Here is a 27,375-nt window from a genome sequence, read left to right as displayed (position 1 = left end):
GGCTCCAAGTTACAGCAGCTCGGTAAACCATGCTGCAGGGGAAAACCAACCAGAAGGGTAAAAACCAGCCTGCAAGGGGGGAAAAAATAACCTGCTTCTCATTCATTCCAAAGTCAGCTTTTAGAAACTAAAACCCTCCACATGCCTGTCCTGCCCTGGCTTTTACTGCCTTTCCCAGTCGTTACCAGCTAGATTTCCAAGAGCAGCATGAAGGAATCTTAGGCACAGCCTGCACCGCCCCATAAATCAGGGTGTTCTCCAAAGCTGTCTCTGTATTGCCCTCACAAAGCTGCCGATGCTCTCGGAGACAGAGGATTTCAGCAGCTTTGCCCCTTCGCGCCCCTCCTGGGAGCGCAGCAGCCAAACAACCTGGTGGCGGATTGCAGACAAGCTGGAGGACGCTGAGGGGAAGCTGAGAATCTGCAGCAGAGCGGATTCGTGCTGCCTGCAGGCTCGCAGCGCCCAGCCCTGTGCGCGCTGCGCTCCGACCCCTCCTCCCGCGGCTGCTCGGGAGCCGGCGCCCGGAGCTGGGGACAGCACAGGGCTGAGCTGCGAACTTTGAGCATGGCTCTGAGGAGGCTGAGAAGCTGGAGGTCACCAACTCCTGCGGACCTGGCAGCTGATACCTGTTCTAGGAGCGCCCTGCTGCCCAAACCCTTCATCTGCGCTGAGGACGGAGCAGACACAGCCCAAAGGCGCCCGCACCTGGAGGGATCTCTGGTTGGATTCTGCTGCTGTTAACAGAGCTCTACGGACCTGCGAACGTCCACGGAGGAGCATTCCGCAGAACAGCAAGCTACTTTTTGAAGTGGGGGGTGGAAGAAGGCAGTTTTCCCCCCTCCTTCCCTGTCTGGGAGAAAGGAGTTGCCCAACCTGGTCATGAGACTTTTCCACACTTCTCCAAGCAGGCTCCTGAAGTTCTGACACTGCACCTCTGAGAGCCTGGGGTAGCATAGCCCAGAACAGCCCCTCAGCAACACACCCCGAGTGCAGACAACCTGATAGGCACAGGAGATGGAGAATGAGGTTGGCAAATCAGTGGACAATCAGATGGACAAATACATGTAATAATTTGGAAGTTTTCTTTATCTTTGCTTTTACTCCGCTTCCTCTCCCCCTGCTCTGTCGTGTATTGATCTCGGTTTTGATTTAGCTGTGCTCTTAACTCTTTCTTACCCTCCCCTCCTCGATTTAGAGTGACAATAATGGGGAAATCAGAGAGTCAAATGGATATTGTGGAGAAATCAACAAAATCTGGGAAGAAATCCTGGAGCTTTGTGGCAATCGCTCTGGCTGTCTTGCTGCTCCTCATGACCTGTGCACTGGTCGCCCTGGTGATCCTCTATGCCAGCAGCAGAGGTAAGGAACCTGGGAATAATTCTCCTCTTCCCTCTGCAAACAGCACAGGAGGCTTTTTGCAGAGCTAAATGAAAGCAGAAATACAGGGAAACAGTGAGGTCACCTCTGTGAGGGACGTTGGCTTCCCTGCCTTGTTCCAAGCTCATGCACAGAGATGGATTTTACTTCATCCTTGAATTGTGTGATGTAAGATTCTGCACTTTCCATTAGTTCTGTGGATTTGATTGAACTCAGCATTATTCTGACAGAGGCAGCAAACCCACTGCACTGTTTTAGCAGGGCAAGGTGTGTGTCTGTGCAGCAGGTTGGGCATCTCCTTGGTTAATAGGAGTCAAGACTGACTCTGGCAGGAGTTGTAAAGCACAGCTGCTTGGCAGAGCTAAAGGGGAGATTGGTTATTGCAGTCTGAAGAATAAAAAGCCAGCCTGCTGCTGAGGAATGGGAGACCTTTTGTTCAACATTACCAAAGGCAATTTGATCTCTGGGTGAAATTTGGTTGAGTGGCTTTCATGCAAATGCCTACCCAGGAACCTGACAGTGAGGTGCAGCACCCTGAGGTGCTTTGCCTACATGTGAACTGCAGAACACTGAGCCCAAAACTGAAGTTTTTTTTCCTCTAGCACACCAAGTGCAAAGTCCTATTTAAAAAAATCCTGTGGAGCAGCCAGCATGACTGCTAGCAGCACCTGCCTCAGGTTTGGCATTTCCATGAATGCCTCCTGCATTCAGAGCTCTGCTGAAACACAAAGAGAATAAAACTAAGCAGCATGAAGAGCAAAACTGCTTCCTCCGTGCACTGCCTCGGCATCCCCTGCCTGCAGAGAACTGCTTTCTTCAGCACTTGGGAGTACAACACTGCACAATTCTGAGTAATAATTCATGACAGAAACCTTTCTATGATTTGCTCCTTTGCCAGCAGCTGTTCCAGTGTCAGCTGAAATCTCTGAGTATTCACAATACTCATCAGGAAGTTGATAGCCCAGGAGACAGGAGGAAAGAAATTCCCCAGAGCTAGGTCCTAGGGCAGGAGTTTCTGTATCAAAATATTGAACTATACAGAAGGGGTTGGGTGGTTTTTTTTTCTTGCATGCATAAAGGATTTGAGAGGTGAGGGTGGGGAGACACTGGAACAGGTTGCCCATGGAAGTTGTGGATGCCCCCTCCCTGGAGTTGTGCAAGGCCAGGTTGGATGAGGCCCTGAGCAATCCATGATTCAGATTCACTTCATCTTTGCACATCCTTCACCAGAAGGACTCTATTCAGACAGGGTTCTAAGAAATAAGTAGTTAACTAATGGCAGATCAAAAGGATTCCCTGTCCTGCATTATGTTCTCTCTTTTTATGTATGAAGTGATATATAGGCTTGGTGGTGGTCAGGGAGTGCATTTTTGTTCTGCTGCTGTGTAGCTTGCAGAAGGATCTTGTGGTGCATGGCCCAGGCCCCTGGTTACAGCAGCAACACCTGTGAACGTTCATGCTCATTTCTGTCTATAAATCCAGACTAGAAAACCACCAAAGCTTTCACAGCCACACACTTCTGCAGGGCTAGAAGCAGTCTGAGCAATTCTGGCATCCAAAGAAGTTTTTATACCCACAACACCTCATCTAAATAAGCACAGAGAAAACACAGCAAGGACAGCAGAGCAGTATTTGGGTGATCTCAGAAAGGGAAGTAGACAGAACTGAAGTCATTTGGGTTTGAATCTGAATCCACCATGCTCTCAATCTTTCCATCACACCCACACAAACAGCTCTGCAGCCTTTTCACAGCTCCTTCTCAGCTGTGTTCTCCAAACATTTCCTGACCTCCAAGTCTCATCACTTGCTGGAAAGGTTACAGCCTGAAGAACACTTCAGCACTTATCAGAGCTGACACATCAAGTCACAGTCAGCAACTTCTCCAGACACCTTCCATTCTCACCCCATTGCTGGTCCTGCCTGCCCCACAGCCACCTTATTCCTTTAATTGATATTTTGGTCACTTTCTGCCTTCCAGGTTTGTAGGGTTTCTCAGAAGTGAGATTCACAATCTGTGTGTGCCTGCATCCCCACAGGCTGTCCCTGTCCACAGCCATTAGCCAGGCTGCTAGAAAGCTGGAGCCACACTCAGGCAGCTCTGCTCCATCCTGTCAGGCAGCCTGCAAACAAATAAAGAGAGCTCACAGCACCTTGCTCTGAGAGCAGGTTTCCAACAGCCCCATTATGCTGCTGCCTTTCCTGTGCTGGGAATGCAATTAATGTGCACTTGAATAACAGATTCACAAGAACCTGCTCTCCAGGGACACTCTCTAAACCAGTCCCTGGGGATGCTGGTGGCTGAGCTGTGGCTGGACTCCTAGAGTGATGCCTGCTCACCCTTTGACTTCATGAATGTTCATTAATGAGGCAGCTGTCCAAAGGAGAAGGAGAATTTAAAGAGGTGGCAGCTACTGTTTTAAAGTGGAGTAGGACAGATTTAGGTTGGACATCAGGAGGAAGTTCTGCACCACCCACAGGGATGTGGTTGAGGCTCCGAGATCAGACTTGATGTGGCCCTGGGCAGCCTGCTCTTGTCACAGGTGTCACTGCTGACTGCAGGGAAGTTGGGCAAGATGCCCTTTGGTGCAACCTGTGAGCAGAGCAGTTGTGAGATGACGACATTTGGGTGGCAGGAGTCTTCTCACTTGCACTCAGCTCCAAGTGAACATGAAGGGGGACTGTGGAGTGACAGGTCTTGCAAGAGTGGGCACTCACGAATGCTGATGCTTACAGGAATCTCCATCTCAGCCATGCTTATAGATCAACTGTAGGCAAGAAATGATAAGAAAAGTGGAATAAAACCAGATCCTTGTGTTCTGGAGTCCGTTTGAAGACACTGCCATTGGTACAGGTGGCCCTCTCTGAGGAAGGAAAGCCCTGAGTGTGCAGCCAAGGTCTCAAGCCAGATGTGGCTTCCCTCCTTACACAGCTCAGTTACATTTCCACAATCACAAGGGCTTGAGAATGTGAGGAGTTGCAATCTTGTTGGGTTCTGAGAACTGAAGTTAGATCTTGTCAAGTTCTATTAAAGAAAGAAGCTCTGGCTAAAGAAAAAAGGCTTCCTGTAAGTCCTGCTCGGTCCCTGAGAAAGAAGGGCAGGAGTGCAGCACTCTTCCACTGTTGTCTCTTTCTCACCTTGCCCTTTGCTATTTCTCAAGGACATTTTCCATAACTAACTACTAGTTTCTCCTCCCTACCAGGAGGAGAAATCCTCTGGGCTTCCAGGGTTTTTACTCTTTGAAATGATCAGAAACTGTGGAAACTCCAAAAGTGGGCTCTCATTTCATCTGGTACCAAGAACAACAGCTGGCCTCCTCTCCCTGTGTGAAGCCTCACATGCCTGCACGTATTTTGCTCATCTCATGTACAGTTGCTAGATACTAAACTGTACTAAGGGAGTTCTTCTAACCCAGATCTGCTGCCCCAGCACAGCTCAGCTGAACCCTGGATGTGACATTCCCAGTCACAGTGGGGGCTTTTTATGTTGCTTCCACTGATGAACTTCAAAGCCCTCTTTTCTTCCCTACTGTTTTATTCCTATCTGAATGGCTGTAATCTTGTTTGTCCTTGTGTAGAAGCCTTATTTTCATTGGAAGGGATTTAGTAACTCTTTTCTCAAACATCCTAGTGCAAGGGTCAAAGGAAAGTTTCAAAAGTGGCTAATCCTGTTGGCAAGCAAGGCTGTAAAGGTTCCATGGCCCAGTGTGGAACCATGTAGCTATTTAATGCAAGCAGATGCTGAGCTAGTTGAGTTTCACAAATTAAAACAGCAAAATTCACTTCCTTGTGGCCAAGGCCAAGCCAGTCCTCAAGCTGGGGTGCTTAGCTCCCTCCCATTCCAGTTCTGTGGGGAACAGCACCCAAGAGTGGCCTGACCAGCACCACAAACACCTCCAATTTAGTAGCCAGCATGAAAAATCCTGTGTCTGTGTACAAAGGCTTCAGTCTAAGTTCTGCTGCAGGACTTATGGCTGTGAATTCATATGAAGAGCCTGTGCAGTCACAGCTGTCAAACCCCTGGTGCAGAGCACCAGGCAATAAGAGCTAGGGACAGGTCCTGTTTCAGTCTCTGCTCACCACTGATGCATTAGAAGTGCTTAACTGTTTGGTGGAGCTTCTTCACTGGAAGAATTTCACCAAAGTAGAAAATTAACAGCCAAGAGTAACACTTTGTGTGCTGGGGTGCCCATACAGAGCCACATCCCCACACAGAGGCACACTTCATGTTTTAGAAGTCTCAGCAAAACACTGATGCTAAGGATTCACTGCCTAGGCTCCCTCAAATCCCTCCTCACACCACTGCTGCTCTGTGGGCTGAAACCAGCAAGTCATGAAGGTCTCCAGAGCTCCCACATCTGGTTGTTTACAGCTGCTGAGGGAGGTGATGACCAGGGCCGAGCCAAGCTTTTAAAGGAACAAAATCCATGTCTGACTAGAGGTGTGCTCGTGTCACGGCTGAGCCAGCTGATAATGCTACACCCATTAGCTCTCAGCACAGCTTGTACTGCCCTGGGAGCACTGAGATCACTGATAAGGGCTTCCCTGGACTTCTCCAGGCTCATCTCAAAGGCAGAATGTGGATTTGAACACAGCTCCACAGGCTGAGCCACCATTTCATCAGCCCTGAACATGAGTGATTAAGGGACAACCTCTCTGCTGAGCAGCAAGGAGTAGCCTCAAAGGGCATACCTGAAATGCTGACCAAACATGATCTGTTGCCAGCTTCCCCCCAAAAAACCCCACCAGACACTTAGAGAAGTCATTTCTTTCCCTAAATTTGATCTTTGTGACTCCAAAGAGTGTGAAAGCAGTAATCCAGCTATGGACTTGTGCTCCTCCTTTGAACCTCTGTCACGATCTTTGAAGCTCATGGAAGAGCCCAGATGCTCAAAGCATCTTAGTAGATTGCCTAGAAAGGGATCTCACACTTCAGTGTGTCTCAGAAAAACTGCAGGTAGAAAAAAAGAGCCTGGGTTTATTCTCCTCCCAGCAGACTTCACATTCACTGCCAAGACTCTTTTAATGCTGCTCCAAATTAATTTTCCTCCTAAATCTGCAGATCAGAGATTTCTTCACAGCTGTCACTTAGCATCTCTCACTGGTACCAATATTCCCTCACTTGCCTCTAAAACTGAAAACAGAGCAAGTGGTTTAGTTTCAGAGCAAGAGAGCTCTAAAACAACAGAGCTGTCACTGAGGTTGGGCTGCTGGCAACTGACTTGGGTAGCAATTTCATTCCAAAACAACTCACTCTAACTGCTTGCTCCTTCCTCTCCCTGCAGGCACTCACTATGGCACCAATTCAGGCACCATATGTACCACACCTGGATGTGTTACAGCAGGTAATGAGTGCTCCTGTGAATGCTTATTGCAGAGGGGAGGTTTTACATGGTGTTAGTCCTACTAAACCTCCATAAACAGCACTTCAGGCTGCAAAAGTTGAAAAGGACTGAAGTTTCCCCTGGGGCCAGAAACACCTTCCTAATACTGTCAAAGGCAGGAGGTGCAGCTGCCCTCCAGTACAGTTCCAAGTGTAAACACTGAGTGAGAACAAAAACTATTCTTACTCCTCCATTCTATATACTTTTTGTCACTGGGAGTATAAATCTTAAGGAAGGAGCTCAGGAAAATTGCCAGTGTGGTCAACAAGTCTCTGACTTGGAGCCACAAGGATGTGGCTTGGCCAACACCAATAGCTGTGAAGCATGAGAACCCCTTGAGATGAAATGCGCATCCAAAGGGAACACATCCTGCACGTGGGGCTCTTCACCTTCTTATATTTGACTTCAAAAGAGGCAGGACCCCAGCACTGATGTTCCCAGCTGCACCCAGAAACACTGGCTTCATCAGTAGGAACCTAAGCTGGGCATTTTTAAGCAGAAAACAGGATCCTGTGCCTTGGGGTACATGAGAACGAGACTTACCCACTGTAAGCAGCACAAGCAAGGTGCCCTCATGCCAGGTTCCTGAGCAGCCTGTGGAACTCGCTCTCCCCTTTTGCTCCCTAGCTGCTAGAATCATCCAGAACATGGACCCAACAGCTGACCCTTGCAAGGATTTCTACCAGTATGCCTGTGGGGGCTGGCTGAACCACCACGTCATCCCAGAGACCAGCTCCAGATACAGCATTTTTGACATCCTGAGGGACGAGCTGGAGATCATCCTGAAAGGTAGGAGGGAGGCTACTCTGACCTCAGTGACATACCAAGCTTCAGATGTTATCTACTGCACATTATACTGAGAAATAAACCTCCAGAGAAGTGTTGATTGCCATTTTCCCCCTCTCTAGTCCTTTAATCTCTACATCTCTTCCTACACCAATTTTATGGGAACATCCTGTTCCCACTGCAAACTAATATCAGCCATAGGTGACTTCAAAAGGAGCAAGCCAAGATGTGTGCATCTCCTTCTTCCTGACACTTTTTCCATCAACAGCTCCTTAACAGGGCTAAAGAGCACTCCAGTTTCACACTAATTAAAGCCTACAGTACCAAGTATTTATCACAGCCCTGTACCCTCTGTGATTTCTATGAAAAGATCAAAGCTTTCCAGGGCAACAAAAGAACCCAACCCAACCAAATAAAAATCTCACCACAATGGTTCCTTCCCCAGGTGTGCTGGAGACTTCAGATCAAGGGGACAGAGAAGCATTTCAGAAAGCTAAGATACTTTACAAGTCATGCATGAATGAGAGTGAGTCTCTTCTTGTTCCATTGTTCAAGTGTACTGAAGTGTCCATGTTCTCCTAAGCAAAAGTCCAGCCAGGTTCTACCTAACCCACACAGCCTTGCTTGGAAAGCTCACCTTCAGGTGAAAGGAGATGCCTTGGTACCTCCTCAAGGCTTAACACACACACACTCTGGGTTGCAGAGAGGGCAGATGTTGTTTGCCCACCTCTGCCTTCCCTTCTGAGTGCAAAACCCTCTCCCTCCATCCTTGCCAAACTGATTCAGTCAAAACTGGTACCAAAGTCAAAGCATTGTCCTGAAGACTAATGTAGGAGACAGATAGGTTCATGGCATCTCCTTTTCTGCTCTGACAAGCTCAGTCTCAGATTCAAACTGTCAGGGCCATTACCTGTCTTTCTTTTTTGGTTCCCCCCCACCCCATGAACACAATATGATGTTTGTTTCTCCTCTCTCAGGTCTTATAGAGCAACGAGATTCACTGCCTCTGCTAGAGGCCCTAACGATAGTTGGAGACTGGCCAGTTGCTTCTGCTGACTGGAATAAGACCAAAGGTAATGGTGTGCCTGGAAGAGTGCAGCAGTGTTAACTCAGAAGCATTTGCTGCACTAAGGAGAGCATTGTCAGTGAATCAGATCCTGGTTTGCTGATAAAAAGTCAGGGTTTCATACAGGCCTGGCATGCAGGGATCTGTGCAAACCAGAAAGCACACATTTCATACCAGGACTGTCAGATCTCATTCGTCAGCAGTGCACATTTCAAGACAGAAACCTAAAGGAGCAACCTGAATAATGAAAACAAAAGCAATAACCCTGCTGTGACTGTGCTCTGGTGCCTGTGCATTGATTAGGGTTTGGCACATAACTGCCTAAGTAGGCAAGGAGGTGGTGATCTGTGCTGTGCACAGGCAGTTGTGGCCATAGTGCTCAGGGATATGGTTTAGTCAGGGACTTGACAGTGTTAGGTTAATGATTGGACTCACTGGTCTTAAAAGTGTCTAAAGGGTTTCCCAATCCAGGCAGTTTCTGTGATTCTATAACTGCATATATACATAAAAAATCATTTACTAATTACTTTAGAACAGTCTGGCAATTCCCAGCCTCTCTAGAAGCAGAGAGTCACAGGATGCTTTGGGTTGGAAGGGACCTTGAAAATCATCTACTTCTAAACCCCTGCCATGGGCAGGGACACCTCCCACCAGCCCAGGCTGGTGTGCATCATACAAGCTGCCCTTGAACACCTCCAGGGAGGAGGCATCCACAACCTCCCTGGGCATCTCGTTCCAGTGCCTCCCCACCCTCACTGGAAAGAATTTCTTCCTAATCTCCAGTCTAAATCTGCCTTCCCCAAGCTTCAATCCCTTCCCTCTCATCCAATCACCACAAACCCTTGAAAAAGTCCCTTCCCAGCTTTCTTGTCTATAAAGGGACATCCTCTACGAACGTTCTCAGTCATGCCCAGGCTGGTTCTAAACAATTTCAGCAACTTGCTGGTAAACAGTCAGCAGAGCTTCCTCTTGATGCCTATTGATAAGTGATGCACATTTCCCTTTGTATCTCCCAGAGCCAAGCTGGAGCATGGAAGAGAAGCTCTCCATCATGAACTCCAGATTTAACAAACGTGTCCTCATTGACATGTTTGTGTGGAACGACGACAGGGACTCCAGCAGACACATCATCTATGTAAGAGAAACACTGCTGGCACTTATCTAGAGGCCAGGATCCTAAGGGATGGTTATTTACACTGCAAACAAAGCAGCTTTCCATAAGGCAGCAGCAGCAGGAGTGCACAAATGCCTGCAGCCCTTCTGTACCCCAAGTGGCAGCTCTGCTGCAGAGGCCCTGGTGGGGAGCACTTTATGGCAGCGTAATTTTTATTCCAGTGAAAGGACTAACAGCCAATGGACCTCTGCTGATTTACAGTGTTTAAGGGTTATCAATTCTTGAGACTTGCAAAATGGTGGTGAGGTTTCTTACAGAGCAGGAAACCTTGGGTTTAAGCCCCCAGGTCAAGCAGCTTCTTCCCTCAGCTGCTTAAAATGTACCCTTGGATCTCAGTGGTTAATGAAAGATGTTGCTTCATGATTCCCACTAAGTATCCACTCTGTGCTTACCTAGAAATCCAGAGACAGAAGTGGTCTTTTCCATCTCACCTCAGTCCCTGGAAAGCTGAAGTTCTTTGATTGTTCAGAGTGCATTGGGCACCATGGCAAGCGCAGCATTTCAGGTTGCCTTTCAAGGCTACCTTTGGACATCTCTTCCTCACTAACTAAAGAATTTAATGTATGATTCCCTTCAGATTGACCAGCCAAGTTTAGGAATGCCATCCAGGGATTACTACTTTAATGGGGGCAACTACCAAAGAGTAAGTATCCCTTGTCATTTGTTTACTACCTGCTACCAAAACAACTTCATTACCCAGCCCTGTGCTTTGGAAAACTCAAGTGTGGTTCCTCATGCTGTGTGATGATCAGAAGGAGGCTGCGACAGTCACTGATATTTCCCTGGAGCAGCCAGAGCTGTATTAATGGAACAGATACTGAGCTAGGGAGAAGCTGCTCCCACTTACTCCTCTCTCTCCCCCAATTACATGGAAATTGTGAGAGATTTTCTAGCTGCTTTTCCCTGCCAATGCTCAGAGCGAATCAGAGGGGGGTCTTTCACAAAGACACAGAAAGCTATTGCAAACCTCAACCAGATCATTTAGCAGTTTGCAAGCTGAAAATACTGCTGGGGTTGGTTTTCTCTTCCTCAGCTATGCCACAGCAACAAAGAGTACTTGCAGCCCAACAATCAAACTCATTTTCCTAACGCGAATGGAAGGGAAGAGAGAGAGACAACAATCAGCATTTTAGAGCCTTTTGTCTGCTGCTTGTAAGGGCAGAGGAAAACAGCAGAGAGAGCTTTCTTCTGACTTCAGTGTACTTGACTATGTGCTCATGTGCAACCTAGCCTCACAGAGAGGCCTGTGAAGTTTTCATGGGGTTGTTTCCACACCTCCTGGACACCTCTGCAAAGTGCCAGCTGCTGTTAATCTGTCTGGTGATGCCAAGCAGCTCCACGGCGTTGTGTTGGGAGCTGCAGATGGCTGTTGGCACAAGGGTTCTGTCAAGTGTCACCTAGATAGAAGCTGTTGCAGTAGAAGAGAAGGATATGGATGCATTGCTGCATGTAAGGCAGGCTTATATGGGCTTGTAGGAGGTAGGAAAAATCAGGTGAAGTAGACAGACAACCCTAAATCAGCAAAAGAAAACCAGTGCTACTTAATACAGCTTCCATTTGAAGCTCCAAAGAGGAAGGGCTAAGGCTGTGTTTTTAATCTTAATGAATAAGAAGGAGACACAACCCCCTTTTTATTTGCTATTTAACAGCTCACTTCCCACAGACAATGAACCAAACTGATGACCCAAACTCCCCCTGTGCTTAGTCCAGCATCCTTTGGCAAATCTCCTGCTGAAGCCTGTGGGAGTCTGGCCTGATTAAGCCCTCAGCATTCAGCCCCAAAACACTAATCAGCAGCAGCATGTAAGTGCCCAGACTCAATTTCACAACAGTTGCTGTATTTATCTGGTTTCCAAGGTCTATGGGAGGAAGAGAAGCATACAAGAAGAATAGGTAGCATTAAACTTTCCTGTATCAGAGATCAGCACTCCCTCACCAGCCAAATCTCTTTTCAAGGCACATTCTGGGGCATAAATCACAGCCATACCCTCCCACTGGAAATAAAGCAAAGGTATCACTGGGAGCCATCTGAGACAGAGCTTTTCTTTCAGACAGCAACAGCAGAGTTCAGAGGATTTATGGTATTGCTTTCAGAGACTTTAAACCTGCCTTGCTTGCCCTGGTTTGGCCAGGAGGGATCATTGCTCCCGTGGGGCACAAAGCACAGAGCCCTCTCTCTGCTCACGTAGTCACTCTGAGAGTGCCCCAGAGCTGGATGCACAGGGGAGCAGAAAGTGCTGCTTCCACTGCTTTTTGAGTCTGGCACTGTAAGGTGTTCCAGGATGAGCTGAGGGCCTGGGGACTGCAGTGGTGGAAAATGGAGGGGAGGGGGTGGCACTGGAAGCAAGGGCTGGGGGCTGTGCCCCCCTGGGCCCAGCTTGTCACGGCACACTGTGAAGCTAAAAGAGAAGAAGAAGAATGGTTTGGTGAATGAGAAATGCTGGGCAGCAAACCTCCTCCTCACAGTGCTGCCTGCGTTCTGGCCCCTGTGTGCAGGTGAGAGAAGCTTACCTGCAGTTCATGATCACCATTGCCAAAATGATCCGGGAAGACAAGAATGTGTCGAAGGATGATTCCTTTGTCCAAGAGGAAATGGCAAAGGTTATGGAGCTCGAGACAGAGATTGCAAATGTGAGTGCAGAAATGGGAGAACATCTCAGGATGCTCTGGGGGCAAGGGGGGGGAGGAGGGGGGAGAGTCCCTTTGCTGTTCCACGCAGCAGCTTTCAGCACAGCAGAAAGCCCTAGGAGGGAGCAGGGGGAAGAGGACTTCTTGTGCCATGAGCAGCCCAGAAATCAGAGCCTCTGTGTGTACAGTGATGTCTGCTGTGGTCCCAGCCATTCTTATCTTGGGAAGGCTTCCAAAGCAGGGTGACCTGTCTGCTGCTGAACACACTAAGATAACACCAGGGCTAGCTCCCTTGTGTGCTTTGAAGTCTACAGCACCCTAAGAATCTCCAAGAGCTTAAAGAGGGCACTGCTAGGCTCAGCATATTACTGAGCTCCTGTACTAAACAGCACTGGGCACCATCAAATGTAGCTATCTTTCCCAAGAGAAACTGGTTTGGGCTTAAATGATATGTGAATGTGTGCACCTGCACATGTGTGATTTCAGCCATGGACACTTGTGCCAGCTGATTCTAGCAATAACCTTGTGAATGTCTTCAGGCAACCACCCCAGCAGAAGAGAGGCATGATGTGACCTTGCTGTACAACAAAATGACCTTAAAAGAGCTACAGGAAAAGTTTGCATTGAATGTAAGTGTTTAATGAGCACTCTAACCATTTCAGCCTCCCCCTTCACTACCATGCCACTTGGAAATGGCTTTGTGAATTTATCTGGGCTGCAAGAAAGTAGTATGCTAATTATTCCCATTATTAATCTCCTCCTCAGAGTCTCTTAGAAAGCATTTTCCTACTGAGCACCACCTCAGCCACATCCAACCCCACAGCCTGCAGAAAGCCCAGGCAGTTACTAAAACACCTGGCACTGCTGCATGTCTTTCTGTCTGTCTAGGAATTCAACTGGACCTTCTTCATCCAGGGTGTGATGTCTTCAGTAAGTGTTCAGGTTGACCCCGAAGAGGAGGTGGTTGTCTATGGCATTCCCTATCTGCAAGAGCTGAAAGCCATTATCTCAAAATACTCAGCAAGGTAAGGAAGCTGGAGCACAGCCAAGGCAAAAGGCCTGGAGGTGGTGTGGAAGTGGGAATTATCTGGGGCACTTGCTAGCCACAACTCTTTTGTCAGCTTCTCTGACACCACCCAAAAGTGGCTTCTGAGACCCCAGGGTTCCCAAGTCCTGTGGTACTGCCTGTCTCATCTGGTCAGAAAAGGTTGAATAGAGGGGGGGGAAATGGAGACATGATCACAGGTTTAGCTCCTGTTACACTCAAGGAGGAAAAAGAAAACTAAATAGATGCCTGAAGGGAGATGTTTGCAAAGGCTTCAGTCTGGGGGCCTCTGCAGCCAGCCAGCCTGGTAAGAGCAGGTCCCCACAGATGCTGTGAAACTCAGGACTAGCAGCAGTGATTTGCTTCCTTATCTCCCCTCAAAGTGAAGCACCCACACACACACTTCTGCCTGCACTACTGCTGCTCTTCACAGGGATTAAGCTCAGCTTTGCTCCCCCCCCAGCACCATCCAGAACTACCTCATCTGGCGACTGGTGATCGACCGAGTCAGCAGCCTCAGTCGGCGGTTCAAGGACGCTCGGGCCAGCTACAGGAAGGTATTTGCAGGGTCACAGGTGGCAGTGGGTTGGAAGGGACCCCCCATAGGGCACCTTGTCCAACCCCTCTGCACTCAGCAGGGGCACCTCTGCTAGAGCAGGCTGCATGAGGCCACAAGAAGTCTGATCTTGAATGTCTCCGGGGCTGGAGCCTCAACCCCATCCCTGGGCAGCCTGTTCCGGTGTCTCTTCACCCTCCCTGTGCAGAACTTCCTCCTGAATCTGCCCTGCTCCAGTTTCAAATCATTGCTCTCATCCTATCAAACCATTGCCTTCATCCCTCCCCAGCCTTCCTGTAGGTCTCCTTCAGATTTTGAAATGCAGCTCTGAGGTCTCTCTGGAGCCTTCTCTTCTCTAGGCTGAACAGCCCCAGCTCTCCCAGCTTGTCCACATAGCAGAGGAGCTCCAGCCCTCTGATCACCTTTGTGGCCCTCCTCTGGACCCACTCCAGCAGGTCCATGTCTCCTCTCTTCCTAAAGAAACCATGGACCTCAGTGCTGCAGGACTCACCAAACCAAGCCTTGTCCACAGAGTGCCATCACGTTGTCACAGAGACCCCAAAGGAGCCTAAGACCAGCAACCACAAGAGGGAAAACCTCTCCCTGAGGTGAAGCTCCTCTGCAGGCAGCGAGTCAGAGGAGGGGCAGAGCTCATGCTGGGGTGGTTTGTGTTGCAGGCACTCTATGGGACCACGCTGGAGGAGGCTCGCTGGAGGGAGTGCGTGAGTTACGTCAACAATAACATGGAGAACGCGGTGGGGGCAATGTACGTCAGGGAGACATTTGCTGGTGAGAGCAAGAGGATGGTATGTAGATGACCCTTCATACTACTGTACATCCACAATGTCTGCAGCCCTCCTCCTCCTCCAGCTGAGCTCCCAACCTGGTTCTTCCCCCTTCCCCATTTAAGATACCGGTCAGCCAAGAGTCAGAAGGTGTAAGAACTTTTAAGTGCTGAGTATTATGGTTTAGAACATTGAATCTGGGGAGCATCATCCTTCAGTAGGGAGCTTTTCACCCCTCCTAGCCGTGCCTGGGGTGACTGATTTGTCACTGCTTCTCCTTTAGGTCCGAGACCTGATAGATAAGATTCGCGAAGCCTTCATCGAGACCCTGGATGAGCTGCAGTGGATGGATGAGGCCTCGAAGGAGAAGGCTCGGGAGAAGGTCAGCAGTAAGGGAGCTGCAGTGTTCCATCATGAGCATGAGTCTGTGGAGTTTTGTAGCACCACTGTTCCCAGCTCTAGAGGAGGAAGCTTTGATGTTGACTATCCTGTTATCCATCACACTCTTACACTGCCCTCGTTAATCCCTTGCTGGCTCACAGACATCCTAAAATGGTTGGGGTTGGAAGGGATCTTAAAAGATCATCCAGGTCCAATCCCCCTGCCACAGACAGGGACACCTCCCACTAGACCAAGCTGCTCAAGGCCTCACACAGCCTGGCCTTGAACAGCTTCAGGGAGGGGGCAGCCACAACCTCCCTGGGCAGCCTGCTCCAGAGTCTCACAACCTTTACTGTTTCCTTTCATGAGTCTTGTGAACCATGACCCAAATGAGATGATGGCACCAAATGCATCAACTGGAATGGCAACAGCATATGGTGCAGTCCCCCAGAGACAACTTTTCACAGACTTCAGGACCATCAGCACTATTTTAATAGCATGGAAAAAAAGCCACTAAATGAGGGTCGAGCCCAATGCTGTTGAATGGTGCTGTACAACCTGCAAGTCTGCCTGGTGGCTGGACACCAGGACATGAGAGGAAGACTCTGGTGCATATGGAAGAGGCCATGAGGTACTTTTGAACAAGAGCTTTTCAATGTTTGCATCCAATTTCTCACCAACAGGTAGACAATAGCAGAAAGGAACAACAACTGTTCCATGTATCGAAATATCAAAGCCACCACACAAACAAAAACCACAATTAAGAGGCAACATTGAACTCTTCTCTTCCAGGCAATGGCAATTAAAGAACAAATTGGCTATCCAGATTATATTTTGGAAGACCAGAATGAAAAACTAGACCAGGAGTATGCCAATGTAAGTATGCTCTGCATACCTCACCAAGTGCCCCAGCCTACACTTATTTGCTTGCTGCTTGATCCACACACAGAGACTGCATTGGGTTGGAAGGGACCCTTCAAAGGGCATCTTGCATAGAGCAGGGACCTATCCAACCAGATCAGGCTGCACAGGGCTACATCAGGTCTGACCTTGAGTGTCTCCAGGGATGGGGTCTCAACCACATCCTTGGGCAACCTGTTCTAGTGCCTCACCACTCAGGTTATGCAGAACATCCTCCCCTCCTGATGTCCAACCTTAATCTGCCCTGCTCCAGTTTCAAACCATGGCTCCTTGCCCTGTCTCTGCAGTCCCTTCCCAGCCTTCCTGTAGGTCCCCTTCAGATTTTGAAATGCAGCTCTGAGGTCTCCCTGTTCTCCAGGCTGAAGAGCCCCAACTCCCTCAGCCTGTCCTTGCAGGTTCTGCTGGCCAGAGGGTTTGTTGGTGCAGGTGGGGATAGGAGATTTAGAGGTCAAAGGGAGCTCTGAGCTCACCTGGCCTGGCCTCCAATGGCAGGAGAGAATGAGCACATCTTGCCTCTGCTGCAGATGGAGCAATGGACAGAGAGAGCTCAAGGGGTGGCTTTTTGGAGCACTCCTGCACCCTAGAAACTGATAGCTGTGAACTGTCCCTTCCAAGGGCCAGGACAAAATGGATTGTGTCAAACATTAACACATAAATGCATGCAAAGAGCTGAGTATGAAGTGATGCCTTGCAACCCATTCTTTGTTTAGAAGCTCTCTTCCTCTTTCTGCACAGCTCACTGAAACCTTTGGCTGTTTGTTTTAGCTAAACTTCAGTGAGCACAACTACTTTGAAAACATCCTGGAAAACCTGAGAGCTGGAGCCCAAAAGAGCTTGAAAAAGCTTCGAGAGAGAGTTGACCAAGACATGTAAGTGCCTGATCATGCTCACTGTGTTTCACCCCTGGGCAGTGGAGAGCTGAGAAAGCTCCTGAGATCTTACAAGCTGGTTCCTGGAGTTAACCAAGTAGCTCATTGCTGCTTGTGGTAGGAATCCATCCCTTTCTCTTGGAATCTCTTTCATCCTTCACCAAGCTGCCTCACATTCAGATATTACATTGCAGCCACTTAACCCAAAAGCAGTGACAGATCATCCTGACAGCTCAGCAAGGAGGAGATGAGCTCAGTGAAATGATGGAGCTTCTGAAAGTCTCTATTCAGGGGAGGGGGAAAGATAAAACCAAGACAGCTGAAAGAATTCTGGCCAGAATTCTGTTGGAAACATGCCCAAACCTGGGAAGCTGAGCAGCAGCTCTAATTTATGTCCATTTCCAGGCCATTATTTCCCACTGTACTTAGTAAAGTCTAAAATGTCCTTTTCAGGAGCTTGCTGGCACAGGTGAGGATTTAGCTGCTTCCTGACCCCTTCTTTGACTCCACAAATGCATCCTGAGCAAGTCTCAGGTCTCAGCCTGCACTGCCCTAGCTGTTACAGACCAGTTCTCCACTCTGGGCAGATCCTCAGCTAGTGCTAGTTTGAAACAACCTAATGCCAGTGGCATGTCCATAAACTGGCACTAACAGCTCGAGGGTGAGCAGTTGGCACCACAGTACCACACAGCATCACCAGGATGAGCCCTCCAACCCTTCAAGTGCAGCTGAGTTCTTGCCAAGTCCATGACAGAGACATCCCAGAAGCCCTGCCTTGCACATTCAGCAGCAAGTGCCTTGGAATCTGACCTGGTTTCCAGAGCTGTGAGCTAGCCAATCTGAACTTCTAATAGCCCAGTGAGCTTCCTGAGCTGGACATCCCCAACACAGCTACTGGCAGAGGTGCTGCTGAATACATCAGTGACAGAGATGCTGCAATGGAAGGCAGAAGTAGGGAATGCTGGTTTGATGTGGTGGTGTTCACTGCTGGGCTTCCAGCCTGAGTGATGCTGGAAGAGAAGGTCTTGAGGCAAAGGGGAAGGAGATTCCAATCAAAATTTCAAGCACCTCTTCCCAAACCATAAAATGAGAGAGCTACTCATAAGCTAGCAAACACAAAACCCCTCCAAAAAGGAAGCATTAGTCAAAGTTAACTGTCACAAAGCTCTATTCATTTTTAATATCCCTCTTCCTCTGGAGTGGTTTCAACTCAAAATGGGAGCACTTGGAAACCTCCCTGGGAATTGCTGATGAATAATTCACCAAGGGAGTTTTCTGATCAGTCAGCTAATTAACAACAGGGTTTGGGGTTTTTTTTTCCCCCCCATTTTCTGCTCCCTCACTTCTTGAGGACTCAGCCACGGTCCTCTTCGTAGCAAAAAACCCACCCAAATCTTGCACAGCTTCAGTGTCCTTAATCCACAAACTGTGTTACAGATCACTGCTGCCTCTTATAGTCTGTCTGCAGAGACAGATGACAACCCTGGAGCCAGAATCAATATCCAAGAGTAAAAGTATTTCTCCCTTGAACTTGGTATTGTTTTGGATGAGAGGTGACCAGAAACTTGCCACCAGTTATTTCCTAGCATTACTATTTCATTATAGTTGTGTTCCATGGCACCTTCCTTCCCTACCTCAGTCCTTCCTTTATATGCAACCTAGATTATTTTTTTAATACTAATGCATTTAAAAGAATGTCTGACCAAAAAAAAGGAAAGAAAGAAAGAGCCTTAATCTTGTGTGCAACTCTGATTTTCAGATGGATAATTGGAGCTGCAGTGGTCAATGCATTCTACTCCCCCAATCGGAACCAGATAGGTAGGTGTACAGCAGCTTTAGCCTACTCCTGTTTTGCACCCAGGGGTGCAGTTCTGCTACCCAGAGGCAAACCTGCCTGTGTCCTGGTGGAAACTGGGGGGCAAGGTCACCAGGCTGGCCCCGTGGAAACCCAAGGTGGGGCAAGGTCACCAGGCTGGCCCCGTGGAAACCCAAGGTGGGGCAAGGTCACCAGGCTGCTCTTTCCAAGCAGTTGCTTTGTTGATGAATATTCAGCTCTCCCCCCACTTGGCAGGCACACTTTCCATACTGGAACTGGCACAGCCTGGTGGTTGAAAGCCTGAGACAGTAACTGCTACCACCCCAGTGCCAGCTCCAGAGACCAGAGAAAGCTGACAGTGTATCCTGGGCTGCTTGTACTCATGTTTCCACGTTCCTGATAAACACATGGGCAGCTCTCCAGTTTGCTCTCTGTACAGATGGCAAGGAAATTAGATTGATAAGAGCCAGCCCAGACTACAGAAACCTGCTTTTGGTTACAGATTGTCAGCTCTAAGAGGTTTTGCAGGGCTGCTGGGCTGAACTTCCTTGCTCTTAGCAGAGAAGAGCCTCAGACTTAAGCCATAAAGATCCTTCTCATGGTCCCTGATCTCTGAGCTGGTGCAGGTGGCCAGAAGCTCAGGTTAAGCCTGCAGATACCTGAGAGTCTGAGCATCCCAAACTGGAGAGCAACCAAACACTAAGCAGCATTTACTCAAATTCCCAGCAAGATCTCCTCTCCAAGCACTGTCAGATACCACAAGAGGAAAAAATCTCTGCCTTTTTTTGACCAGACAGCAGCTGCACCCTGCTCACAGGGCAGACCAGAAAGAGAAAACAACCCAAACAGTCCCAGAGGAAACCACAGATCATTGCTAAAAGCAGAAACACCAAAGTGCTGATCATTCACCTCTGGCCTCATCAGAAGGAGCTGACTTACCCTTGTGTAGCTCCAACTGAGCTCCATGCTGTGGGTACAGCCAAAGCTGTGGCCATTCCCTCAGCCACTGCAGGATGCTCCTTCAGCTTGCTGGTGCACATCATCCTGGAGCTCTACTTGCAGCCAGCCTCATGCTCCCTCTGCATCCACACTGGTTTAGTGCTGATGATGATCAGCTGGGAGCCAGCTTTCCAGGCAGGGAACTTGGCTCTTAAAGCAGACCAGTTCCTCTGCAGCTTTGCTTTTCTAACTAACAGGGAAATAAGTGGATGAATCAATTTGAAGATGAATATACCAGCCAAAAATCTCATGCACAGCCACCCCAGTAGTGGAGCTGCAAGTTAAATCCTGTTCCTTCCTGTCTCTGGTTTGAGGAAAGTCCTGCTTCTGCCTTGCTGCTTCCTATTTTACTCTTAGATATTTCTCCCCCAAGTTGTATAGGTAAAGCCTTCCATAGAGTCAGTGAGGATTTGGTCTCTCAATAAAACATTTGCCACCCAATTTCTCTATCCCATTTCTTAGGGAGTGTCTTATCAGATTTAATTGCTTGCAGTCTTAATTCCCCTAGGAGCTGACTGCTTTTCATCTTAACGCAGAAGGGATGAAGACTAAATCCCAGGGATCCCAGACAAGGCCTTTACCAGCAGGCTGAAGCAGCCCAGGCTTTCTCCTGGCGTCCAAGTGCTCTCAGTGCTCTGCAGGAATTCCTGCTGTGTTTCACACGTGGAGTGTGGTTGGCAATCAGCACGCGATTGTTAACCTCTCCTTAACAGACACGCAGCACTAAAGCCTCCATTAGCGCCCCTATTAAAGGGCTCTGAAACACAAACTGGACCTCTCTCAGTTACTAAACGTTTTGTCCTTGGCTCTCTGCAGCAGACATGGACCAAGCCAGGCTGAAGCTGAAGTGTCAGTGATGCTTGGGTCTCAATCAAGGAGAGAGCTTGGTGCTCAATTAAACCTTGGTTAACTGCCCCTTTGCCTTTGGTCAAGAGAGGCACAACTGCCCGTGGGAGGCATGAGGCTGTTTCTGATCATTTCGTATTTTCTGATCCTTCCTGGCCCTTAAACCCAGCAATCCTGTGAGGAAAGCAGAAATAAAGCTGCCTCACAGGGTCTCCTTCTCTCTCCCCCCATCTCTGCAGTGTTTCCTGCTGGGATTCTGCAGCCCCCTTTCTTCAGCAAGCACCAACCTCAAGCCCTGAACTTCGGAGGGATCGGGATGGTGATTGGGCATGAAATTACTCACGGCTTTGATGACAATGGTGAGCAGAGGACTGAGGAAATGTTGTGCTTTTGCTTGCCCTGGGAGGAATTAGAGGTACACACTGCTCTGCCCGGGCTGGCTGTGCACACACCAGCACAGGCTGCTCCTGGGAAGCACACTCCTCACCTCCCCTTCTGCCCAAGCAGGTCACACCAGAAGTGAGCAGCTGTTAAAAAGGAATTGAGTCGATAACAGCTCTCAGCTGTTACTTTGACACCCTCAGCAGTGTGGTGCAGACAGGTCTGTGGGCTCCTAAAGCAGAATGAGACCTGCAAAGTGTGTTCTTGGGATGGATGAGCCAGCAGGAGTGCCTTGAAATCACAGGAGGCTTTGTTTTCCAACACAAACATTTGTAATTAGTTGACTTCATAATCTGTCTAGAATGCAAAACCTCCCTTCTGATACAGAGAGCAAATAATTGCTTACAAGTGAATTAATGTTGTGGAGACCCCAGAGAGTCCCACCACAGGGCCTCAGAAATCAGCTCTATAGCAGAGCAAAGTGTGCTCTGGCCAGAGAGCTGAGAACACAAACACCAGACTGCCATTCCAGCTTTCTTCTCCTGTGGCAGGGTAATTCATTCTCTGTGGAAGCTCAGCTCTGCCCCATGGGCACACGGAATCAGCAGCATGGCCACTTCAGAGGGGTGGGAAGCTGTGGGTATGTGATGTCTGCATAATCTAGTCAGGAATAAAACCAAACCAAGCCTTGGTGCTGAGTGAACAGAAAGCAGGGAAAAGGAGAGGATAGAGATGAGAGGGCTGCAACTGGTCTTGCCCGTTGTCTTGTGCCAAAGCAGAATCAGCTGTGCCAAAGCCCTTTCTGTGTGGCACACAGAACCTAAAGGGCAGGAGGAAGGAGGGGAGAAGAGCAGCTCAGATGAGAAGCAGGTGCTCCACTGGCAGGGCAGCTGCTCTGACACACTGCACACTTCCCTTTTTCCCCTTGGATTTCCCCACAGGCAGGAACTTTGATAAAGATGGCAACATGTTTGACTGGTGGAGCAACTTCTCTGCCATGCATTTCAAGGAGCAGTCTCGCTGCATGGTTTATCAGTATGGAAACTACACCTGGGAGCTCGCAGGGGGACAAAATGTGAGTGCCAAACCCCAACACCTCCACACCCTGGGGGTGCTCGACAGAGAGCGGCTGTGAATGGGGGATCTCTGCGGAGGATAAGCATAAACCCCACACAGCACAGGCTCAGGGTGCTGGAAAGAAGGCACAAGGGTTGTTCCTTGTGAACTGGGATACAAGTGCAGCCTGGGAACCCAGAACCACCTGTGAGCAGGTGAGGGAATGGTGAGCTGGACCTGTGTGTGCTGCTGCCAGACCCTATGAGGTGTTTTTAGTGAGGAGTGGGGAAGTCTGGTGTCAGTCCTGCTAGCATGAGCTCTGCCCAGCAGCCCACACTCTTTTCAGGCTACCATAGAATGGTCTAGGTTGGACAGTCCCTCTCCAGCCGTCCTGTAGGGTCCCTTCAGGCATCTCTGTGGTGCCCTGGAGTCTTCTCTTCTCCAGGCTGAGCTCCCTCAGCCTGTCCTCACAGCCCTTGGATCATCTTTATGGCCTCCTCTGGACTCACTCCAGCAGCTCTGCGTCCTTCTCATGCTGGAGACACCAGACCTGGAGGCAGGATTTGGGGTGGGCTCTCACCAGAGCAGAGTAGAGGGGCAGAGCAAAGTCTCTGTTCTGTCTGTTCCCATCTGCAGCTTTCACCCTTTCCATTTCTTTTCTTCTCTCCTTTCTTTCCCCTAGCACAAAGTCACTTCTATTCCAGACACCACTGTTGGTCTGTCTGTGATGTATGACTGCTTCAGCTCATGGCTCTTAGGGCTGCTAATGCTCCTGCCTCTGGAGTAATTGAGTGCTGATTCTTTTACAGATCAGTGGAATAAGCACTTTAGGAGAAAACATTGCAGATAACGGAGGAGTCCGACAGGCTTATAAGGTAACTTCCAGCTAGAGTGTGAGTGAGCTGTGCCCCTGGGTCCAGCTGTGGCCTCTTCTGTCAGGAAAAAAAATGGACAGTTAACAAGTTATAGAATCACAGAATGGTTTGGATTGGAAGGGACCTTAAAGATCATCTAGTTCCACCCCCCTGCCATGGGCAGGGACACCTCATATACACTCATCACTGCAGCAGAGCATCAGCTACTAAACACTCAAGGAGAAAGGTTTTAGCCATGCCTTAAAACAAACAAACAGCAGAAAGGGACAAGAAACTCAACCCAGACAAGTCAGCTCTTGATGGTTTCTTCAAGCAAAGCTTTGGGCACATCCAGCACTCATTGCTTTAACCAAACATCTCTGTTCTCAACAGCCCTGGGACAACCTTCCCTGAAGATGCACTCACACACAACTCAAAGACAGCTACCACACTGAAAAGTAGGTGCATTGCCTAACCCTGGGAGCCAGGGTGTGCAGACAAGACACTTTAAAAGCATTATCAGGCCTTCAGCCTGGGTGCTTTGCATCACTGAAGTTTTGCTTGCAAATGTCCAGGCTTTATTACCACACTCAATGAGACTCAGCTGCTCAAGGCTTCATCCAGCCTGGCTTTGACCACCCCCAGGGAGGAGGCATTCACAGCCTCCCTGGGCAGCCTGCTCCAGAGTCTCACCACCTTCACACTGAAGAACTTCCTGAGATCCAGTCTGCTATTCTCCCTTAGCTTCAAACCATTCTCTTTGTCCTCTTGCTGGACACCCTTAATGCCAGTGGTGTTCCAGAGCACTGCCTCCACACTGTGCTGGGACACTGCTTTGATCAGCCTGGCTTTAGTATTTCTCCTGCTCCACCAGGGGAAGTCAGCCTCCCGACTGGGGGAAGGCCAATATCTTTAATCCTCCAGGTCTACAACCCCCCCTTATGACTAGGCTCACAGGAGTTATCAGCACAAAGGCTCTTGCCACGTGGAGCTCCAGGCTGAGCACAGAATGTTCTCTCCTACAAACAATCCTAGCAGATGTCGTGGGGAAACTTCTCCTCTCTGCTGTTTTGAGAGTGGCAGCAGAGTGAGGGTGTCTGTAGGAGAACATCCTGAGTTGTCAGGAATCTGAACTGAAGATCCCAGCTCTGGGGGCTGTCATTAACGTTAATTACTTGCTTAGAGGGAACATGCACTTGGCTCTGAGAGCTGTGCTGGGGTGGTGACACCGCTGCACGCAGCCTGCTCTGCTCTGCTGTGGGGCTGGATGTGGCTTTCCCCTCAGCTCCGCCTTGCCTGTGCTGTGTGCTTTGCTGTGTGTCCTCAGCAGCTGGGGACAAGGTAATGGAAGGGTTGAAATGAAGCAGCACAAGGACACATTAGCTTGTCTCCATTATGTCAATATTCCTTAAAAAAAAAGGGAAAATTGCCCAATTAATGTGCAACAACCCCAGGTAATGGCTTTAACACTGAGCAAGGTGATTATCTGCTATTTTATCAGCAGTTACCTGAATCCTCACCATGGAACCCTGGGGAGGAATTAACACTGTATTTGCAGACACAAATTCCTACAGAAGAAGTCAAAGCTGATGGTTTGGTGAGCAGCGATGAGCATTCAGCCTCTGTAGCATTAAGGTTTAATATTCATCACCAGCTCTACTGAAACAGGAGATCAGCAGCCACACTCTGTGCCCACTTGCAAACCAGCAGCCCCTCAGGGCAGTGGCACACCTCCTGCTGAAGCACTGTGTGCCACCTTGCTGAAGAAAGAAAGAGCTTCAAGTGACTCCACACTACCTAGAAGGGAGCTGGCTTCACCTTTCCCAGCTGGACCTTAATGATTCTAAGAACACAGGAAGCACCTCCCAGTGTAGGTCAGCTGGCCACCAATAGCTCTAAAACTCCACTTCCATATAAAGGTTTGGCATTTTTAACTCTTTGGTGGCAGTTTCCAGTTCAGAGATCACCACCACAGCTGAGAGGCAGACGCAGATTATCTTTGTGCTTCACTTTCACTGCTAGGAAAGTCAAGAGAGCATTTCTGATGGCAGCTTGGTCACTAAAACCAGCTGGGCTCTTGGTATTAAGGTAAAACCAGCAAGAGTGCAGAAGGGAGGAGATGCTGGGTTCATGAATGTTGTGACTAGAGCCACAGAATCACAGTGCCAGGTTGGAAGAGACCCCCAAGGACCATCTGGTCCAACCTTTGAGTTTCTCACCCCAAAACACCCTCCAAAACACTCAATGTGCCTGAAGTGGCTGTCCTGCTGCTCCTCTGAACTGAGTCTCTGATCATTTCTAGGCCTACTTAAAATGGCTGGAACGGGAAGGGAAGGAGCCGAAGTTGCCTGGCCTGGATCTGTCCCACAAGCAGCTTTTCTTCCTCAACTTTGCCCAGGTAAGAACCCTTGGACGCAGCCATTCCACGCTGCAGGCGAGTGTAGATTAGGTTATCTTAAAGGTCAGCAAGAAAACCAGCACCAAGCTCCACTGGGACAGTGGTTCAGTATTCATTGAAAGGTCCTCAAGACAGACATGGATTGAAGCTGGAGGAGGGCAGATTGAGACTGGAGATGAGGGAGAAGTTCTTTCCAGTAAGGGTGGGGAGACTCTGGAACAGGTTGCCCAGGGAGGCTGCGGCTGCCTCCTCCCTGGAGGTGTTCAAGGCCAGGTTCAATGAGACCTTGAGCAACCTGAGCTGGTGAGAGGTGTCCCTGCCCATGGCAGGGGGTTGGAACTGGATGTGCTTTAAGGTCCCTTCCAACCCAACCATTCTGTGGCTCTATGGGAAAAGTTCAGTAATAAAGAGTTTCAATAGCTTATTCTGAGGGCACTACTGAACCCTGCTGGAATGAGGGTACAGAGAACCAGGGCATCCACCAAGCATCAGAACCTATCCAAGAGCTTCATAAAGACTAATTATTAAATAAATTATCCCAATTCTGCCTGCTTTATAAAACCTTCCCCACCTGGAGTGTAACAAATGGGGGTGGCTCTTAGGACAAACTTCAAAAGCTCCCCAGATGGAATTCCCTTTGCTGACGGCTCACTAATGGTGAATCCTCCCTGTCTAGGTTTGGTGTGGTTCCTACAGACCAGAATATGCCAGCCAGTCAATTAAGACAGATGTCCACAGCCCTCTGAAATACAGGTGGGTGTCACAAACCACTTCATCACTAACTGATCACTGATGTGGTCCCAGCCCTGCACCAGTCCAGCCCAGGAGCAGCGAGTGGCTCATTGCTGCCAGCTAGGATCTGACAAGAGAAGCCTGGACTAAGCTGCCCCAGCTTGCAGCATGCTGCTGAAGGTCCATTCCTGCTCCTGGCCTGCTGGATTTGCTGATCAGAGGACAAGGCTCTCTGTCCTCCAGCACAGCCACCTCCATGTGCTGTCCTCATGGTTAGTTCTTTCTCCCTCTCTAGGGTGATGGGATCTCTGCAGAACTTTGAAGCCTTCTCAGAGGTGTTCCACTGTAAAAAAGGCACAGCCATGCACCCTGCAGACAAGTGCAGAGTCTGGTAACCAAAAAGAGCCCTGGCAAGGCCGACAGCTGCTCTGGTGACACAACAAACTGCTCTCGCCAGTGATGTGCCTGATGTTCTCCCACCCAGCCACAGCCAAGGCAACGGTGCAGCTGCTGGAGAGCATGAAGGAAACGAGCACTGGAGCTCTGGGGGCTCCCTGGGGGGGTCTCTGGGTATCTCCACGGCTTCTGGGCTGTGCTGAGAGCCGCAGCACCTGCCAGAATGCAACCAACCGTTTCCAGCCACGTCCTGACTGTTACCAAGATGCCACATCAGGGTCACAAAGACTTCAAACACCACAACCAACACCCAGCTCTTCACTTCTCAGACAGGAGCAATCACTTTCATATCTGACACCTCCTGAGGACTCAGCAGACCTGGCTGAGCTGCCTCCCTGGACTGTTTCCCAGCCTTCTGACCCAGTTTCTGGTGCATTCTTCCCAAATTCAGGTTAGAGCTGGCTTGGCCTCCTGTGCTGTCTGCAGCCCTGCACTCTGGGCACTGCCTTCTGCCCAGAGCTCTCTGCTTGTCCTCAGCCACGACAAAGCCAGCTCTGTGTTCAGATGCCTGCTGGCTGCACCTGAGCTCCTCTGCTCCAAAGAACAACTGCAACCTGCCCTTCACCTGAGGCATTTGTAGACAGAGCTCTTGCTTGAGCAGTGCAGATTCTCTTGTTCTGGTTCAGAGTGCAGGGACTGCCTGCAGAGAGAGCTTTCCACTGATGTTTCCTCTTGTACAAAGTGTATAAAAGACTTTTTCCTCTTTTTTTTGCCAAATAGCAAACATGTATCCATGGAAACAATTAAGCTGTTCTTTAATCCTGTGCCTTTTGTTTGGTTTGGTTTTGCCATAGGCTATTTTTCAGTATTTACACTTGAAAATGTAACAAGCATTCATTTGTAATAAAAATGATGTAAAAACATCACC

General features: G+C 49.1%; 1 protein-coding gene across 1 annotated transcript; it reads left to right on the top strand.

The window, feature by feature from the left end:
• Window positions 1–213: 213 nt before the first annotated feature.
• MMEL1 (membrane metalloendopeptidase like 1) lies at window positions 214–27,201 on the top strand. Its single transcript, XM_054175823.1, has 23 exons — window positions 214–1,064; window positions 1,196–1,359; window positions 6,660–6,719; window positions 7,386–7,547; window positions 7,990–8,070; window positions 8,522–8,617; window positions 9,627–9,745; window positions 10,362–10,427; window positions 12,281–12,415; window positions 12,952–13,041; window positions 13,301–13,437; window positions 13,921–14,014; window positions 14,691–14,819; window positions 15,082–15,180; window positions 15,972–16,055; window positions 16,866–16,969; window positions 18,729–18,787; window positions 20,870–20,989; window positions 21,953–22,086; window positions 22,877–22,942; window positions 25,224–25,319; window positions 25,996–26,072; window positions 26,347–27,201. The coding sequence occupies exons 1-23, from the start codon at window positions 1,015–1,017 to the stop codon at window positions 26,444–26,446; spliced, it is 2,322 nt and encodes a 773-aa protein (XP_054031798.1). The 5' UTR covers window positions 214–1,014; the 3' UTR covers window positions 26,447–27,201.
• The last annotated feature ends 174 nt before the right edge of the window (window positions 27,202–27,375 follow it).

Source organism: Dryobates pubescens, chromosome 33 (genome assembly GCF_014839835.1).
Source record: "Dryobates pubescens isolate bDryPub1 chromosome 33, bDryPub1.pri, whole genome shotgun sequence".
Lineage (NCBI taxonomy): Eukaryota > Metazoa > Chordata > Aves > Piciformes > Picidae > Dryobates > Dryobates pubescens.
Note: the sequence above shows the minus strand (reverse complement) of the source record. Positions and strands in the feature narration are given on the sequence as shown.